We start from the raw sequence: 20,337 nt of genomic DNA on the forward strand, positions 1-20,337 counted from the left end.
CAGAAGATCCACCTCCAGCCAAAGAAAAATAACATGCGTGAAGAAAGTTGTCAATAAAACCAAACTGAGGTCAGAGATGTTCTCCCTCTTCTGAGAGAGGTGACAGCTTGATGTCTTGGCGTCAGGGTAGGACTCAGATCACTGCAAAGATCAGCTTGGTCTCAAACAGCTCTGACTGCGTGATAAACACATCTATCTTGGAGCCTGCCAGTCATCCCCTCCCCCTGCCCGGGACTGTCCTCCTTTCTAGCTGGCCACCGGGCATGTGATTTGGAACTGGAGAGAAGGTTGACAAATGTGGGTTGTTGCTTGTTTTAGTTTAAGTCAGCTCTGCAGTACCAGAAATACAAATATCTTTCCCCACCTTTGGTGTCTGTTAGGCTAACATCTGATTGTTGAACTAGATTTGGAAACAAATTAAAAGAAAAGATAAATAGGAGCCCATGAGAGGGGTCAGTAGATAAAGGCGCTTGCTATAAGGCCAGAAGACATGTGTTTGGTCCCCAAGACCCACACGGTATAAGAAGAGAACCCATTCCTACAGGTTGTCCTCATATTGCTCTCTCTAGTGTGCTGCATAGCACGTATACACAATAAATACATAAATGGTTTTGTTTCTTTTGAGATGAGCATAAGATGACACTTGCTATCCCTATGGAAGGCTTCACTCATCCTTGATAGCTTGTTTCTTGTTATAATGGAGCCAGACGTGCGGTAAACGGAGGCAAGTGTAGGCTTGGGCAGTTCTTCCCATCCCTAAGCCTGCTGTATACACTGCTTATCTGCAGTCAGCTGTCATGGTCCAGTCTCTAGCTATGTCCAAGGGTATAGGCTTGGGGACCAAAGAACTGCAGCACTTAGATGCACAGCCTGCTCTCGAGTCATCACAGGTTGGGAACCACTGATGTTGGGGTAGAAGAATGAACCATTGCTCATTCATCTCCCACAACACTAGGGATCCCCAGCATTTCCTTCCAACTGGGTCAAATGGGGGACTCCTGCCTTCCTCTGTCTGTGCACCTAAGGCTTTTGTTCGAGTGGCCACTGGAATGATCATATAAGCTAATGTGGCCCTTCAACTCCTCAGTGCCTGTCATCGGTACTGTGAGTTTTTCTCTAGAGCTTCTCAGATGATAAAATATGCAGATTCTTGTCAGGGGCTTGGTGTGTGGGTCTTCAAGTCCTACTGCTGTCTGAGGCTCCCATTGTGAATGGGGAGACCTGAGAGTAACCAGACAGATGGCTTTCTCAGGGCTGTCCAGGTTTCAGCACACTCTGCCTCCTGAGGGAGCGCACAGTCCTCAGCAGACTGGAGTAGCTGGTGATTCTATCCATTAAACAGGAGGCCTTCCCCATGTAGGGAGCACCGATGCTTGTCTTTCATAGGAAGTTCTCGGAAGGTCCATTTGATGAGTTGGGATGCGAGCAGCTTCCCGCGATCTTGTGAAGCACGGGACCAGTGACGGGAGCCGGAGGTTTGGCTTCTTGTTCCCTGCTTACCGCATTACATCAGGAAAGCTGAGCTGATCCTTACCTGCGCAGTGGATGCGGACACTACGCGCCTCAAGGTGTTTTCATGAGAATCACAAGAGCAAACGAGGGAATGTGCACGTTCTTAAAGCCCCCTCCAGCTTTGGGGGGTGACTGCCTGACGAGTGTTTCTTCTTGCTCTGCTTCAGTGAAACCTCGGGAAGATGAGTGATAAGTGAGGAGAACCCACCAGAGCAGAGATGCTGGGGGAAATGCCCAAGTGAACAAAGCGTTTGCTGGGCAAGCATGAGGATCGGAGTTTGGATTCCCATCACCCAGGTGTAATCTGGGTGTGGCCATGGGCATCTGTAATCCCTGTGCTGAGGATGGAGACAGGTAGACTTGGGGGTCTGTCTAGTTCCAAAGAGCTTCACATTCACGGAAGAGCTTCTCATCAGAAATGAGGTGGAGAGTGAGAGGGGAAGGCATCCCAGCATCAACATCTGGCTGCCATGTATGATGAATAGGAGCATCCATACCTCCTAACACACAAATGCACATACAGACATAATGTGCATGCATGGGCATGGACATGTGCGTGAGCGTGTGCATGTACAGACAGGCAGACAGTCAGTCAGTCAGTCAGTCAGTCAGATGCACACAGAGTGAAGAAGAGAGGGAGACAGGGTGGTGGGGTTGGGGTGGAGGAAGAGGACCCTAAGTTCTACACACTAGGGAACTGGCTAGGAGCTTATGCCCTATCCTTTGGCCACTTGGCCTTCAGGACCTAAAATGGATAAAACAGGAACGAGGCAGCACTGCTGGGTTGGCCCTGTCCACTAAAGACACCGTTGGAAGGAGAAGCCACATGTCATGAAAGTTATTAAATGGAAATAAACCACTTGGAAGGGTTGCATTGCTCCTGGCTCTAGAGTCAGGTGGCAAGAGAGGACTGTGATAGCCTACCCTCTCTGACATCCGCTTTGCTGCAAGCTCCAGCCCATCCCTTCTGGGGTCAGTGCTCTGAAGACTGCGAGGCCTTTGGGGCCTTGACCCTGAGACTGGCCAGGGAAGCACCTCTCCCTGCGGATGCCCTTTCCATCTTTGTTCAGCATCCTCATTATCCTTCCCTCTCTGGACCTTTCTGGTGACGAAGAGACTCTTGGGAGAGGAAACATCTTGCCTTTCCTAAGCTTCCTCTTCCCCATTCATTAATGTGTTTCTTCATCTCAGCTGCCTGCATCCTCAAGTCTCCAACACAAGCCAGTGACCCACATGATCACAGAGGAAAGAGCCTGGATGCTACTATAGTGTAATGCAAAGTACTGGGAAGGTATGAACAAGATACTTCTAGGGCACAGAGCTCTCTGCTTGGAGAGTTTGGCAAGGCTTTGCCACGAGGGAGTTTGGTATGTGGCAAAGAGGCTAGAAGGTCATCAAGGTGGAGGTCTCTATGAGTAATGTGTAGGATCCAAGACAAAGTCACGTGATGAACTTAGGGGTCCTTCAGGGGTGAGTCCCCTGCAGGGAACAGCTTTGGTTGTGTAGGGACAGAGTAAGTGAGCATCACAGGTCTCTTCTCCCTCCCTCTCTCCCTCCTCTAAGAGCAGGTCATTTGGGGCCTGAAGAGAGAGGGACAAGAAGATAATAAGGCTACTGTGGCCGTGTTCAGAGGACTTAGATTCCTCGGGGCCACGGGGACTTCAGAGCTCTGGGAACAGGGTGTGAGAGGCAGTGGAGCAGAGAAGGCGGCTGTGGTGTGATGGCCTGGTTTCTGGCCTCTTCTCTGTGGAGAGTGGAGAGAAGCAGGGCTGGCTGTTGGCTGCAGGATGGAAGATCGAACTACCCCCAGAGGAAGGCAGATGGAGACTGGGCCTCAGAGAACAACCCAGACTTCAGCATCTTGGCTCCAGAAAGTGTGCAGAGTGGGAATTCGAGGCCTGTGGGAATCTGGGACACCAGCCTCGTTGTCTTTTGTAGGGAGAAAAAAAAATCACACTTTGCTCCTTGGGTCAATGGAAAAAAAAAGAAGGCTTTTCTTCTCACCTTGCGGTTTTCTTGTCTCCTCCCGCCCCCCAACCTTAAAAAAAGGAAATTTAATTCAGCATGTCTTGGATCTGGCTGTTGGGCTCTTTGGAGTCTAATTTTGGTGAGTATGTGGCCAGCTAAGAACAAAGGAATTTTGGATTTGTGGAAGGCTAGACCCCAGACTGCTCTACCTGTGTGTCAGTCAGCTATTCATTGTGTAAGGATGGAGACTACAATGGTTGATACCACGGGGAGCCTGAGAACATGTCTCCTAGTCATATTTTAGCCATCTTATTTGTACAGACAGAAACACCTGTCGTGTAGCACAGGTTACCCAAGATGCCTCTTCCTCTTCCCTCTCCCACTCTCTTTCCCTCCCCATTTCTTCTTCCCCATCTCTCCCTCCCCATCTCTCCCTCCCCCGATCTAGCTCTTTTCTTTCTTTCTCTTTCATTCTCTCTCCCTCCCTCCCTCTCCCCCTCTCTGTATGTATGGGAGGGCATACACGCACAGTTGTGTGACGGCCAGACGTCAACCTCAGGTGTCTTTGCTCTCTCATTGATTGGTCTATCAGTGCACCATCTGTTTGGGATAGCTGGGGAGCTGTGAGGAGCTGGGGAGCTGTGAGGAGCCACCTGTTTCTGCTTCCCAGCACCGCAGTCACAGAAGTGCACTTCCGGGCTCTTACCCAGGTGCTAGGAATCCATACTAAGTGCCTCCTGTTTGCAGAGCCCTCTTCCCAGCCCTGCCTCTTTGTTCTTGGCCTTCCATAGCAACCCTGAAGCAGAAAGCAAAGGTTCACCATGTGCACTCAGGCAGTACGGTGTCCTGTCAGGCACCTGGCTTCCTGTCTCCATTTCTAAGGGTAAAGAAGAAGAACCACCTCAGAGGTTGTTGGGCAGCAGTCGACCTGCATGAAGCTCTGGCACGAGTGGCTAGTGACAGTACTGCTCAACAAAGCGTCACTCACCAGCTGGGCCGTTCCACGCAGGCAGGCACTATGGAGCATGCAGGAAAGGGCACTGGAAAAAGATTTTTCAGGCTGCGCTACTGCTCCAGGGACCTGAAGACAGTAAGCTAAGCAGCCAAGGAAGGGCCATCTTAACTACAACTACAGAACACATAAAATTATTCTCCCAGAGAAACAGCAAGACAGATGGAGTACAGATGGGGCTATGAGCCTTGAGAGGTCCTAAAGGACAATAATATTCCCCAAAGGACACAGAGGGACATGCTAGTGGGATGGAGAACCGGCAGTGGCCACTGCAGACTGGCTCTAATGGTGCGGTGTCAGCTTACTTCCAGAAGGCTGCCCACCAAATACCCCATGGGCCGACAGTCCCTCAGCAAAGACAGTCAAGATAATGACAACAGACATTCGTTTACTGCTGATTATGTAGCATGCAGGGAGCTAAAACTCGAAGAGCATTACTTCATTTAGCTTACACACACACACACACACACACACACACACATACACACACACACACACACACACACTGCTATGACATTGTGGCTACACGCGATGGCTGCTGAGAAAATGGAGTTTAGGGGGGGTGAAGTAATTTGCCCAAAGTCATACAATTACAAAGTGCCCCAAGCTAGCATGGAGCCAGAGTCTGGGACCCCAAGGGTTGGCTCTCACAGCAGTTGTTCCATAGCTGGTCCACATGGAAGCCTTCTGTGCCTTCCCCATGCTCTTCCCTTGAAGAGTGATTGCAAATAATTGGAATTGTCATTGGAAGTAATGAGAAGTGACAGGGCTTGGGATAGAAGGCACAACGCTCCAAGTCTGAACGATCCCCCTCAAACCCGAGCCCAAATTTAAACAATGAAGTCACAAAACAATGTCCCTCAGAGGGACTGGATTCTTCCTGCTGCCTTTCATCACCCAGGAGAGAAAAATCAGAATACGTCAGGGGCTGGAGCTCTGCTCTGTACACTGGACTTCTCTGAGGACAGAAAAGTCCTTCTTGGCTTAATCCTATCTGTTTTCCATGTAGAGTAAAAACCACTTCAAACCCAGCCGTGGAGTCCACCAGTCTCAATGAACACATCACCCCACCGATATGGTCCTTCTTCATCTTTTCCTTCTTAGCATCCCGTGAGGGATGCGGCAATGGAGGTGACAGGTTGTGATGAAGAATGACACCGTGCGGTTCAGAAGGCAAGGGCACAGAGGATGCCCGGAGCTTTAGTCCCTCCAGGAAGCACCTGGCAGGTTGCCAAGGATACACACTGATTAATCCAGCCTTTCTGATGTTGATGGGTCACCCTACCAGCCTGCCAGCTGCTTTCTTAGCGCCAACCTTGATAACGTGGACGTGTAGTAAAAGATTGAAGTTCATAAGGTCCCTGAAGGCACAAGGGGGAGACCCTGACTCCCATGCAGACTGAATTATATGACTTCTGAGAACTCTGTAGGGACCTCCTAACATCCCTCAGGTTCACCGTCTCCTGTGTGTGCAAGCCCTTGTTTTTGACCATCTCCCTCACGGCTCAGTGGTTCTGTGGTAGGGACTGGCCTTCTGTTTTATCAGGATCTCAGAGCCCAGCTCAGGGGTGGTACCCATCTCTGAAATTGTTTGTGAGGGAGGGGATGTGAATAAAGAAGGATCTTGGATGAACGTGAGCGCCGAAAGAGAAAAGCTGATGGGTCGCTGCAGCCAACCTGAGGACAGTGCCAGAGAGGCTCCTCTGCAGACCCCAGTCAGTCAGCTTTGCTTTGCCTCCATTGTTTCTCCCCACCTCTCCTTCTCCTCCTCGCCCTCCTCCGTCCTCATCTTCTTCCTTCTCATCACTTGGCTTTCTTGACCTGACCTCTTCAGACTCCCTTTGCTCCCTCCTCAGAAAGCTTCCACTCACTGAGGAACTGTTCTGAGGAGAACAGTTCCATTTTCTCCTCCCAGCAGGGGCCCAATGGGGAGCAGGCTTTCTTCCCTGCCTTCTCCTGAGACAAAGCAGTTTTCAGCCTTATCACAGCCAGACTTTGGCTGAGGCTGCACAGACTGATCCAGCCGTCTGCCACTCACAAAATAAAGGTTCGTTTCAGCATTCTTCCCTATTTTGGTCTGTAGGGTGCCAAAGGAAATAAACTTTTATGTTTTCAGAATCCAGACAGTTGGAGTTCAGAGAACCCAAACCTTTTTTCTTTTCTCTTTCTTTCTTTCTTTCTTTCTTTCTTTCTTTCTTTCTTTCTTTCTTTCTTTCTTTCTTTCTTTCTTTCTTTCTTTCTTCCTTCCTTCCTTCCTTCCTTCCTTCCTTCCTTTCTTTCTTTCTTTCTTTCTTTCCTTTTCTTTTCTTTCTTTTTTTTGAGGGGAGTTAGGGTCTGTACTCTTTAGGATACAAGGAAGTCAGAGCTGCTAAAAGTGGGGTTTAACCAGAAAATTGTAATACATGAGCAATTCTCACAGATCGCCACACCTTTACATCCATAGCCACAGGACCTTGTGTTAACACAGGAGGCTCCTGGGTCTGACCCCACACAGGACAAAGCATCTCACCAAGAACCCTGAGGACAGCGATGGGCCTCCAGTTATTACCAAGCGCTGACCATGGATGCACACAGGATGTGTACAGAGACATTTATAAACAATAGTTGGTAATCCAAACAAACTGTTTGAATGGGACAGGGAAAAGGGGTGTGATAAGTGGCCCGCCATCTAGAGCCCCCCCTCATTTAGTAGTAGTGACTGAGCCTTGTCGTGTAACTGTGTCTGCTGGTAAAAGGGACACTCACAGCCTTGGGAATCCCCAGTCCTAGGTTAGTGTCTCTGCTCATCTGTTTCCTGGGGTGTTTTTTGCTAGTTCATTCTCATTTCTCAGAGCCTTGGCTTATTTATTTGTAGAGTAGTAAGTCGTATACTATGGAAGAACAATGTGAGGATGGTATAAGGCATGAGAGCAGACTTCGTGGGAGAACTTGTACCTATCTCTTTAAGACACTGGTCACTTTGGCCAGATCCCACAGGCGGAAGGAATCAGGACACTTCTCCCTGCAGCCTCTCTCTGGGACAGAGGATCCATGTGCTTCTGGGCATGGTGGTGGTGGTGATGGTGGTAAGAGGGATTAACAACCCTTCCTTTATGGTCCCACCCAGGACCTGGTTCCTCATCCTTGTCCTGTAGGCTACCCCAGACTAACTGATGTGATGTGAAGTTTCCTGCCAGTTGCTGGTAGGGGGCATTCTCCTCTGAGCTTCTCCTCAGCACTGACAGCTAGCTTCCTTTTACATTAAGCTATTTCTCCATTGGAGGTCGCCCTCTCTAAATTGTAAAAGGAAGCCTCTCTTCACCTTTAAGTCACATCTTGCCTCTAATGACTTCCCACCTGGCGGCCCGGTTCTGGATCTTGTAGTTGGGAGACCCTTTCTTCTACCAAACTAATTTCTAAAAATGAATTTGATGGAAGAAAGGGTCTTTTCCTAACCCACCAATTGCCACTTTCCTCTTCTTTCAAACATAAGAAGCAGAGTTTCTTTCATAAACTCTCAAGCCTTGTATGGATGCTAAAAATGGCATCAAGGGTGTTGGCTCACACCTGTATCCCAGCACTTGAGATCCTTGAGCAGAAGCATGCTGGGATGGGAGTCTGAGGCCAGACTGGGCTGCAGAGTAAGACCTTCTCTCAAAGAAACAAACACCAAAACTATCCGGAATCTCTCCCTACTGTTCAGACTCATGGAATCCTCTCAGTGAATTATAAGTAGGGAATAATATAGGATTAAATTTGGAAGCACAAACACAAATTCTGGTCTATGCAAGGAACCCACAGAGCTCTGCGCTTTAATGGGTGCATTTTATTATGTGTAAATTGTGGATAAAGTAAAGCAAACAAAAGGGATGGTGGTGAGGAAGTTAATAGGACAGCTAGGGATAAAGAAACTTGCTGCCAGACAAGCCTAAGGACCTGAGTTCAATTCCCGGAACTCATATGGTCGAAGGAGAAAACCAATTCTGGTGGGTTGTCCTGTGAACTCAGTAGCCTCACCATGGCCATCAACATTCTCTCTCTCTCTCTCTCTCTCTCTCTCTCTCTCTCTCTCTCTCTCTCTCTCACACACACACACACACACACACACACACACACACAAATAGATGTATTTTTTTTTTAAGCAGAAGAAAAGGGTTTAATGCTTACAAATAGTTTTGCACAATAAACCCTCAAAACTGGTCTTTCCTGGGTGTCCCTTTTTAGGGGGTTGTTTTGAAGGTAACTTTGCCTGGTGCTCTAGTCATGAACTCCCCAAGCACAAGGGGGGCATCAGTCTGACCTTGAAAAAGGTTCCCTGGCTCACACACCACAACTGTGAGATGAGTTATGGGCCACTTTGTTCATAGTACTTAGTTGACTCTTACGGGTTTATAATCACCTGCCACCAATTGCTCCACGAGGGCCGAACCTGAAACAAAGCAAGAACCAAGCGAGCGCAGTGGTAAGACCACATCTTTCTCAGAGATGAACATTCTTGTGGAGTGTGGGGTGTAGCGAGCTTGGAACAATAGAGCGAACATAAGTCAGAAGGGAGCCACTGACAGGCCATCCTGTTCTTTGTGTGCACACAACCACATGTTTGGAACTTGGGTTCCTAATTCTTCCTTTCCTGAACACATCAAACACATGATGCTTAAGAAAATTTCCAAGATTTCCAGTTATGATGGCTGAATTGAAATGTTTCGACATCTGCCCTATTTTCCAAGCAATTTCTCAACATGAAAAAGCATGCCAATTACTCAGCATTTAGCTCATCTAACTGAAACACTGGAAGGCCAGTTGTGATCTTGCAGCTTAACTGTGCAAGATGAAAGGGCAGGGAAGACATTTTTTTTTTCCCTCATGGATGTGTAGCAGGACACATCCTGGAATCTGGGGACTGGTGTTGGCTCTTTGGCTAAGCTAGTTGGGTAACCTTAGCCGGGTCTCTGTGAACTTTGGTCCTTCTTCACCATAAAAGAAGAAGAGGTACCTTTAGATGAAGGATGAATTTGGATACCAAGGAAGGCTTCCAGGAAGTCAGCAAAACCCTGGAGATCAATGGAAAATCTTACACTTGTGCCTTCTTCTAAGAACTGGTTTTCATTAGACTCTCTGAGGGGTCTGAGTTTAAGTTTTTAAGAACCAGAGGTTTAGGTAGTAGTTAATATTTTTCCCCCTTGTGACAATCTTTGGGTCTATGTTTCAAACCATCCGTTTAATAGTTCACCATTATTAGGTACTTGGATGAAACACATTCATGTTTCGCACAGCTGAGCCTAAGACATAAATAAGTTAGGACAAGACATGAGTCCACTGGGATGACACTGCTATTGTGAGCACCATCACTAATGTGGGAAGACCTGTGGTCCTGCTCAGATCTGCGTACCAGCTTTCCTCAAGCTCAGTGCTGGGGAGCTCAGCTCCTCCCCTGTCCGTCCTCTGAGGGAAGGGAGGGTTTAGGCCCAGTATCAAAAGCAATGGTCACTGGGTCAGGGATAGAGCTCAGTAGGAAGCAAGCTCACCTGGTATATTCTAGGTTCACTTCCCAGCAACACACACACACACACACACACAGGGAGGGGGGGAGGCACACGGGGGGGGCACAATGGCTTATTTACAATCTAACCGAAAATTTGTTCTTAAAATGACAAGAAGGAAAGAAAAGAATGAAAGAAAGAAAGAAGGAAGGTAGGAAGGAAGGAAGGAAGGAAGGAAGGAAGGAAAGAAAGAAAGAAAGAAAGAAAGAAAGAAAGAAAGAAAGAAAGAAAGAAAGAAAGAAAGAAAGAGAGAAAGGAGAACTCTTAAGGACTTTGGAGGAACAAAATGTCATCGAATAAAAAAATTTTTTTTTGAATTCAAGATCCTCTACCCTACCCAGCTTTTTACAAACAAGAGAGATGGAGCCGGAACCCAGAGAGCTTGCTGCTCTTGGGCTCCTATCAGCTACAGACAAGACAGCAGAGTGCAGGATGGAATTACTCATTAGCAGGTTAAAACCAAACAAACAAACAAACACACAAACACACAAACAAACCAAGAAGCCAACTGCCCCCACCCCCTGCACAGTCTGTTAAACTCTCCCGTCCCTCCCAGGTCTCCTGCTATACAGTGCTGTACCTTACAAAAAGAGGCTCTAATGCAGAGCCACTCTAATGCAGAGGAAACAGCATGAAAAATTAACTCTTTAGAGGAGCAGTGGAATAAGAAAGGGTTGGTCTTTTTGTTTTGTTTTGTTGATTGTTTGTTTGGCCAATCTGGATTTTAATTTGACTTTGCTGAAGGGTTCTCAACATAGCAACGCTCAAAGCCGCTTTGCAGAGAGAAGTTGATCCAGCCAGCACAACTGTTTCCTTGTGAACTCCTGACCCAAGGCACAATGTCATTTGCAGGGTGAGGGTTCCTTTAAAATCACTCCCCCTTTTTTTTGTTTTTGTTTTTTTGTTTTTGTTTTGTTTTGTTTTGTTTTTGCTTTTCGAGACGGGGTTTCTCTGTGTAGCCCTGGCTGTTCTGGAACTCACTCTGTAGACTAGGCTGGCCTCGAACTCAGAAATCTGCCCGCCCTCTGCCTCCCAAATGCAAAATCACCCCCTTTTGATGGCTCTTTCTGACTTGAATAGTTGAGGCACCTGGGACCCAGGACATCACAAACTTGAATCTGCTGTTAGCCAGATGACACAACAGCTTAAGAGGCGGTGTAGATGAAGATGTAGATGAGATCCAGGCCGGTCAACCTCCCTTCTCTTCTCCCTGGGTCTTTACTTTGGTGAGCGAACCCAAGAAAGCAAATATGTGGGGAGTTCACTCAGCAGCTTACTTTTCTCACTAAGGAAATGATTACGCCTAGCAAGCGCTTAATAAAGAAGAAACAAGGGCTGGAGGGATAGCTCAGTGGGTAAGAGCACTTGTTGCTCTTGCAGAGGACTGGGCTCAGTTCCCAGCACCCACATGGTAGCTCACAAACCATGCATAACTCCAGTTTCGGGAGATCAGATGCCCTCCTCTGAGCCCCATGAGCTCCAGGCACATTACATGGTACAGCTATACACAAGCAGGCAAAACACTCACACGGGTAAAATAAGCAAATCTAAAAGTGAAATTAAAAAACACATAAAGAAGAAACAGTGGCTAGGTATATCCTCTGATCTCCACCTCAGTCAGATCCTTTCTCATAAACCAAGAGAATGGCCACCATCTCTGGTCACAACCAGGCCTACCTGCCGGCTGACTCCAATGTGCACACCATGTGCAATCTACCTTCAAATCCCACATCTGCTCATCGTGAGCGTGTGGCTTCACCGGAGTCACCCAGCTTCTGTCCACTTTGCTTTCTTCGTGTGCACTATGAGTTTAGGCTCACCAGGTATCTGGTAGGGCTGACCCAAATTGCTGAGGCATCAATGAACTCATCCACATCAAAATGCTCAGTATAAAAAGGACTTAGAGGCTACTTGGCTCTGATAAGGCAGTTCTGAGTTTGATTCTACTGCATATCTGAGTATCGGTAGCTTAGAGGTGACTCTGGGAGGCGGACAAAGGTGCCATCTAGCTATGCCAGTTGTGCTGCAACAATTGGCCAATATCTCAAAGAGCTTGGAAAAGAGCCCCTCCCCTCCTTGGGCTGTAGCTCTCTCTCTCTCTCTCTCTCTCTCTCTCTCTCTCTCTCTCTCTCTCTCTCTCTCTCTCTCTCTCCCCCCCCCCCCGCCTTAGCCGCTATCAGTGTGGGGGCGGCACACGGGCTTGCCAACCAATGTGTAAGTTTTCAGGGACTGTCTACAAGCTGTAGTTACTATACCAAGTGGCTTTTCAGTTCTCTTTCACCTCTGCTGTTTTTTCTGGGTTCCAGTCTCCATTCAACTCAAGGAGATACTGGCTCTCCGGTCTGGAAACGCCCTAAAAACGGTCTCTTTTTTTTGGGGGGGGGGGGGGTGGAGAGCTAAGCAAACAAAGCCCTACATAGGAAGCTGCCCAGAGTCACCTGGCCAGTCAGTTCGGATCTGCTGTTTAGTTCTCTGCCACCCTCGGGGGCCACCACACTTACCCTACTCTGAATGCCTGCTAACTTTGGGTTTTGAGTCCTGGTGGACCAGTGCCCGGCACTTGGACTTTGTTCAGTCGTCCTGCAGTCTTCCGGGCTTGGTCCCTCACAGGTTCACAACCTCCTCTAGCTCTTTCCATGCACTCCTCCTGTGTCCTGGGTCACAAAGCTGCCAAGTCCAGCCCAAGAATGCCAGACTGTGTCTTAGGGCATCACCCCCCCCCCGCCCCCAGCCCCGCGCGCCCCGCCTCAGGGGACCGGCCTGGTCCTAAATGAGGACCACCTAGAAGGGCTCTTTCTGCCCCGAGCCAGCTTCAGGAGGGCCGGAGTATGCTCTTTCCCTCTGTAGCCTCCTTTGCTGCATTGGTTTCAAGGACTCCAGGTTCCCTTCTCCCAGGCTCGCCCTCACTTTCCCGTCCTCCGTCCTCCGTCCTCCGTTCTCTCTGCTTCTCTGGTTCTTTCTTTCCCTCCTTCTCGGGCTCGCGTTCAGCCTGCATCTTCTGGGGTCACCTGGCTCTTTGGTGCTCCTTATACCCTGCCCAGTTTCCCTCTCTACCCTTTTCTCCTTCCATCCCTCCTCCCTCTCCCTCCCTCTTCCCCTTCAACACATCTGTTTCTAATCTGAGCGCTCAGAGGCGCCTGTTTGAAACAAAAAGCTCCCCCCACCCTCAAAACCTGGCACAGAAAACCCTGGATGAACCTTTCCTCCCCAGCTCTCCACTTTCCCCTGGTACTCCTGAAACCAAACCACGCGCTGAAAAGTACCCTCCACACCAAACGGTTCTCCGCCAAACTCCACCAGGAAACGCCCCCACCCCGTAGCTAGCTGGAGGGCCCAGATGTGTGAGACGTTTCGATGGCCGACTGGGCGGTCCTCCGCTGCCAGATGCGCCCCTCGGTGGCGCGGAGGCAGGGACTGAGTGGTTGCCGCACTCCCGGACTGCGGGGACCACGGTGCTGAGGGCGGGTCTCCACCCAAACGCAGGGTGGCGTGTCCCCAGGGCCATCCGAACTCCCGCCCTCCCCAAGGCACTCACCTAGCCAGAGGAAGAAGAGGGACATCCCGATCCCCGGACACGGACACTTCCTGGCTCAGGGCAGCCTGGCTGCAGGGCGACCGAGCCCAGCCGACGGACCTTCTGTGAGCAGGGCGCGGCGCCTCGGGGTGCGCGCGGGGGGCTGCAGCCATGTGCGGGCGCTGGCCCCGCGCCCGGGTCCCCTGCGCGCTGCGCTCCGGGGGCACCGAGGGCTTCTAGCCCTGGCTCCACCAGCTCCCGCCGGGACGGGGGCCGGGCCCAGGGTAAGGGAGAAGAAGGCGAGGAGCAAGGAGCTACCGCTTCGTGGAACACTTTTCCCTGTTTGGAAAGAAAACCGACTGGAGAAAGAGAAAAAAAAATGAGCTGGAACCACACGGCTGCCTCCTACCGCAGCCCCTCCCTCCATCCCTCCCCTCGCCCTCCCTTCTCTTCGCTCACGCCCTCCCTCTCTGCGTTTGGGGTTAGCTGCTGGGGCTGCTTTACCTCCCACCCGGGAGGGAGGGCCGCGGCCCGGGGTGATTGAGGGGGGCGCTCGGTGCCAACCGATGCGGTGCAGGAGAGAATCCGCAGCACTTCGGCCAAGAGCCGGTGGATGCGGCCTTTTCAATTCTGTCTTTTTTCTCCTCGATCTCTCTAATCTCTCTGCTCTTTTGTATATTTTTCTCCCGCACAATGCTCTATGGTTCTCTCTCTCTCTCTCTCTCTCTCTCTCTCTCTCTCTCTCTCTCTCTCTCTCTGTTTCTCTCTCTCCCAGTTCCGGTGGGAGGAATGGGGGGGGGGTGTAGAAAGGGTCGCACCATGTAGCTCTTTGTTGGCCTGGAAGTGTATCTATGTAGACTAGGCTGGCCTCGAACTCACAAAGACATACCTGGCGCTGAGCTCACCACTACACCAGATCTTGTTCACTTTCTTGCTTCTCTTGTCTCCTCCTTTCTTCCTCTACCTCGTTGTTTCCCCCAGCCTCCTATTTCTCTTCTGTTCCTTCCAGGTCTGGTTAGGTCGGTGTGAAATCACTAGGGGCACCATATAAATAGTGGGTTTGTGCAGTAGTGGGTCATTAAAACAGTTCTTCAGGCTTCCCTGTTTGGACCCTTTGTGGCCCACAGTGGCCTTTTCATTTGCTATTCATAGTCAACTGCTGTTAAATCCGTACAGGGCCGAGCCAGCCACTCTCCTAGAGAAGCGGGAATCCAGAGTTCAAGGAGATGGCGATGCATTAAGAAGCATCATGGTGATGCACACATATATCTCACCACTTGGGTGACTGAGGCAGGAGGATAGCCAGGAGTTCACATCGACCCTGGGCTATTTTAGTGAGTTCCATGACAGCCTGAGCTAACTGTAACCAGCCTTGCAGGGATAAAGAAATGCTAGACACCTGAATTCTGCAATCTGGCCATCCTCAGACTCTTAAAACAATGAATGCCAATAAGCTGGAATTCCCCCTCGGGAATCTCATGTTGGGAGAAGAAAGAGCCTGGGTCAGCCAGAGAGAAAACTGTCTTCCTGAAAATGAATTTACAGTTTGTCAGACCCAAACTTACTGGAGAGACAGAAGCACGGCGATGGGCAGGACCACTTCCTCATTGGGAAGCAGATAAGAACTCAGGTTCTATTTAAGCCTTAGTGCAGAACACCGAAGACATGGATTGGGGCAGCAGTGGGCCACTGTATCTCTCTCCCTCTTCTCAATGAGACGGCATGAGACCGAATCGATCTCCCTTTTCTGTCCAGGAACTGCATTAGAGATGGGTAGAGGGCAAGAGACTGGTGGGCCCACAGAGGAGAGCGCGGAGTCAGTCACCCTTGGTGCTTAACCTGAGGAAGGAGCAGAGAAGAAAAGAGCAGTGGGGGGGTGGGGGGGCTGCTCAGGCCTCCAGGGCTCAGAGCTCTTCCTGGCACTCGTCCTGGCACTGCAGAAAAGATCAGTCCTTTGTAGTCCCAGCCTACGGATGGCCCTGGAGGATTGGCTGAGGCTGCTGCCACTCACCTTTAGTCCCACCACCTAGACTCGGGGCTGGGGCCAGAGCCTAATCATAATTCACACGAGCAATTGACGGTCCCCTAGAGGCTGGCGGGCTGCCCCTCAGCTGCTTCCTGGCCCCTTAGCACCTCAGGATGGCTTAGGCCGTCCCAGATGTACTGAAAGTCAGGCCCATTGCACAGGCAAGGAAGGCAGAGTCCAGGAGAGACTTCTTACACAATTGTACATTACCCTGAAATGTTGACAAAAGCCTGAGCCGTCCTTGGGGTTGTAGGATATTAGCTCCAACCTTCCCCTCCCCCACATTCTATCCTGAAAATCCAACCCAGACTTCGTGCATGGGCATTCTCATTTTGTTTTAGAGGGAAGGAAACTGTCTTTTAGGAGGGTAAAATATCCTGCTCCAGCTCAGAAAATGTTAAAATCTCCTTTCAAAAACCAAGCATTTAAAACACTACATTTATATTATGAAATATTTAAAAGGTTTCTTTGGTTCTGGAGTAAATGTGTGTGTGTGTGTGTGTGTATATATATGTATATGTATGTGTGTGCATGTGTATGCTTGTGTGTTTGTGTATGTATGTGTCCCATATGTGTATGTGTGTACATGTGTGTGTATGTATGTGTGTGCATGTGTGTTTGTGTATGTATATGCCCCATATGTATATGTGTGTACATGTGTGTGTATGTATGTGTGTGCATGTGTGTATGCTTGTGTGTTTGTGTATGTATGTGCCCCATATGTGTATGTGCGTACATGTGTGTGTATGCTTGTATGTGTATGTGTCATGTATGTGTGTGAGTGTGGATATGTGTGTATGTGTTCTGTATGTGTTGAGCATGTATGTTTGTGTGTGTGTGTATGGCTGTATTGTTGTGTGTGTATATGTTGTGTTTGTGTGTGTATATATGTGTATGAGTGTGTATAGGTATGTGTATATGTGTATGTGTGTATATGTGTGTATATATGTATGAGTATGTGTATATGTATGTTTGTACATATATATGTGCATGTGTATATGTGTGTGCATATATGTGTGTATGTGTGAGTATATGTGTGTATGTTTGTGTATTTGTGTTGAATGTGTGTGTTAGTGTATATGTATTTGTGTTGTGTGTATATGTGTGTTACTGTATATATGTGCATGTGTGTATATGTGTGTTAGTGTATATGTGTGTATATCAGTGTGTGTATATGTGTGTACCAGTGTATATGTGTTTATATGTGTGTTAGTGTATATGTATATATATCGGTGTGTGTATATGTGTGTATCTGTGTATATACGTGTTTGAGAGTGTGTGTATATGTGTGTATATGTTATTATGTATAGGAATGTTTGTGTATGTATGTGCCTATGTGTGTGTGAGTGTATGTGTATGTAAGTGTGTGCATGTGTGTGTGTTTGTGTTTGTGGGGGGGGTGTTTGAGAAAGAGTCTGACTGGATAGCCATATTTTGCCTAGAACTTACAATGTTGTGCAGGGTTGCCTTAAGTTAATAGAGAGCCTCCTGCATCTGCCTCCAGAGTGCTAAGATTAAAGGTGTGTGTAACACCATAGGTAAAATTTTCATTTTTAATCACTTATCTAATAGAATATATTCACAACTATGTTGAAAAATGAATTCTTTATAAAGGCTGAGAGAGTAGGAGAGATACAGGAAAGATACTCTTTTGATATTTCTGATCTGCAGCTTTTTTTTTTTAAAAAAACTTGACATCTTTTCAGACATACCACAAAGTAACAACAGTACAAAAGCCTCTGGATGCCCTCTCCTCCGTTTCCCCTCTTTATCCCTTCTTAGGAAAGGTGTGTTTTGATTCTGTATGCTTCTAAAGCACCGCTTCTATCCCACTGCTACTTTTCTTGTTGTTGCCGCTCTGGCTGGAGGGATGTGTGCCTGAAGACAGACGTGTGTAAGTGCAGCGGACGTGTGTCTAGGTCCATATCACCCAAGCTGAGGCTATCAAGACTCCTCGGGTCCCAGGTTGGTAACCACTGACCCAGGTACTTAGATCCTGCTGAGATTAAACACTCACTTTCCACAAGTCTAACATGCTGGGGCCACTAGGGAGCAGATGCATCTTCCTGGGGTAGGGGTTTGCCATTGACCTAAATCCAAAGTAGAGCTTCTGGAGGCAACCTGTAATAACATTCCACTGCCTGCTGATGCTGGGTCCCCTGGGAGAATCCAGGGATGTATGTGACACTCTCACCTTTAGTGGACCATCAAGTCCAATGGAGAGAAGACATCAGCTTGTGAAATAGTTCAACAACAACAGAAGACAGTTAAGTTTCCAGTAAAAACAAACTCTGGGGGCTGGAGAGATGACTCAGCGATTAAGAGCACCAGCACTGACTGATCTCCCAAAGGTACTGAGTTCAAATCCCAGCAATCACATGGTGGCTCACAACCATCCATTATGAGATCTGATGCCCTTTTCTGTTGTGTCTCAAGGCAGCTACAGTGTACTTACATATAATAAATAGATAAATCTTAAAAGAAAAAAAAAGAGCACTAACTGCTCTTCCAGAGGTCCTGAGTTCAATTCCCAGCAACCACATGGTGCCTCAAAAACATCTGTAGTATCTGATGCCCTCTTCTGGTGTTTCTGAAGACAGCTACAGTGTGTAATCATATAAATAAAATAAATAAATCTTTAAAAAACAAATAAACTCTGGGCATCCCGAGCACACTGTGGAGTGTGGTGGTTGGAGAGCAATGCCTCAGCTTGGAGGATGAACAGGACTGAACCAGGACCCTAGGTGGGTCAAGCCGTGGAGTCCACACAGCTTGAAAAGGAAAATGAAATGATTGAAGCAAAAAGCCCTAGAACATGGAGCTGAAATCGGACTGAGAAAGCCACTGAGCCACTGAGCCACTGAGCGTCCGGTAAAAGCTCCTGGAATTTGTTCAGCATCAAAATCATGTTAACTCGAAACATCTTGATGACCACAAGGGTTGGTGATCTCCCTTAGCTTAGCATCTCCCTCATGCCTGCTCACCTTCCCACGCTAAGCTTTCTTATGATGAACATTAAACATTGTCTCAGAATTTTGACTTTCTGTTTGTTCGGTTGGCTGGTTTGGTTTGGTTTCTTTTGTGTCAGGGTTTCCTGTAGCTCAGGATAGCCTTAACTTGATATATAGCTAGGAAAACCTTACACTTCTCATCTTCTTGCCTCCACATCTGAAGTGTTTAGATTACAGGTACGTAATGTACTTCCAAGTCCAGATGTCTCCAGATTTTGTAGAATATTCAGCTTCAAGAGTCTCTCAGCTGGGTACAACCACTCTGGAAATCAGTCTGGTGGTTCCTCAGAAAACTGGGCATGACAATTCCGGAGAACCCTGCCATACCTCTCCTGGGCATATACCCAGAGGATTCCCCAGCATGCAATAAGGACACATGCCCCACTATGTTCATAGCAGCCTTATTTATAATAGCCAGAAGCTGGAAAGAACTCAGATGTCCCTCAACAAAGGAATGGATACAGAAAATGTGGTTTATTTACATAATGGAATTCTACTCAGCAATGAAAAACAATGAATTCATGAAAATCTTAGGCAAATGTTTGGAACTGGAAAATATCATCCTAAGTGAGGTAACTCATTCACAAAAGAACACACATGGAATGTAGTCACTGATAAGTGGATATTAGCTCAGAAGCTCTGAATACCCAAGACACAATTCACATATCAAATCATTCCCCAGAAGAAGGAAGGAGAGGGCCCTGGTCCTGGAAAGGCTTGATGCAGCGTTATAGGGGATTACCAGTACAGAGAAGTGGAAGGGGGTTGATTGGGGAAGTGGGGTTGATTGGGGAAGTGGAGGGAAGAGGACTTTTATGGGGAGGGGGGAACCGGGAAAGGGAAAATCATTTGGAATGCAAACAAAGAATAGAGAAAATTAAAAAAAAAAAGAATCTCTCATCTAGAGATGCATCTCATGCAAGAAGCCTTAAGTGGGCATGGTGGTGAACTCTGCAATCTCAGTTGCTGGAGGAAGAGACAGGAGGATCAGAAGTTCATCCTCAGTATCACATTTGATGCTAGTGTGGGTTACATGAGATCTGCCCTCCAAGGAAAGTAAGGAGGAGGAGGAGGAAGAGGAGGAGGGAAGGAAAGGAGGAGGAATATGAAGAAGGAAAGAAAGAAGGTAGGAAACATTTGTTGTATAGCTGGTTGTGGTGACATGCGCTTGAAGTCTCTATATTAGGGGAGACTGTTCTGAGTTCAAGACTGTTGCGGGCTACAGATGGGGGGGGACCTTATCTCAAAATGAAGCAGAGACACATGCCCTGCACTCTTACTTATTCTTGCTCTCTGGGGCACCAGAGAGTAACATCCTAAACCTCTCCTCCAGGAAACTCCTGGGGCCTGCATTAGGTTGGGGGTACAGGATGTTTTGGGGGTGACCTAGGAGCTAGTTAGTATGTGTCTTATTTAATGCTTGATGTCAGGAACATAGGGAAACAAACAGAAGACAAATGGAAAGACGATTAGACAGGGCAAAGTGTCTAACAGTTACTGTGCATGGGAGAGGGTGGGGTGGACAGAAGAGGCGTCAAAAATGAGCACAGGGGACCTAATACAGTATTCCATGTGCCAGGTTTGTTTTGTGACAGGGTCTTGCTGCAGAGCCCGGGTTGTTTTAGAATGTGTTTATAATCCAGTCCTCACGATAGTCTTCCTTTCTCTGCCTCCCACATGCTGGGTTACAGGAACCAGACGTTCTGCTAGCCTTTTTATGTGCTAAGATCAACGGTAACCACCTATGTGTTCCACAGTATCTGTACAATGATGAG

General features: G+C 48.1%; 1 protein-coding gene across 1 annotated transcript in view; it reads right to left on the reverse strand.

The window, feature by feature from the left end:
* Clmp (CXADR like membrane protein) overlaps window positions 1-13,932 on the reverse strand; it is a 104,205-nt gene extending 90,273 nt beyond the window's left edge. The window contains exon 1 of the mRNA XM_052188624.1: window positions 13,547-13,932. Coding sequence (XP_052044584.1) covers window positions 13,547-13,571 — 25 coding nt within the window. The 5' untranslated portion in view covers window positions 13,572-13,932. The remainder of the gene's footprint in view (window positions 1-13,546) is intronic.
* Between the last annotated feature and the right edge of the window lie 6,405 nt (window positions 13,933-20,337).

This window comes from Apodemus sylvaticus, chromosome 7, assembly GCF_947179515.1.
Source record: "Apodemus sylvaticus chromosome 7, mApoSyl1.1, whole genome shotgun sequence".
NCBI classification, from domain to species: Eukaryota; Metazoa; Chordata; class Mammalia; order Rodentia; family Muridae; genus Apodemus; species Apodemus sylvaticus.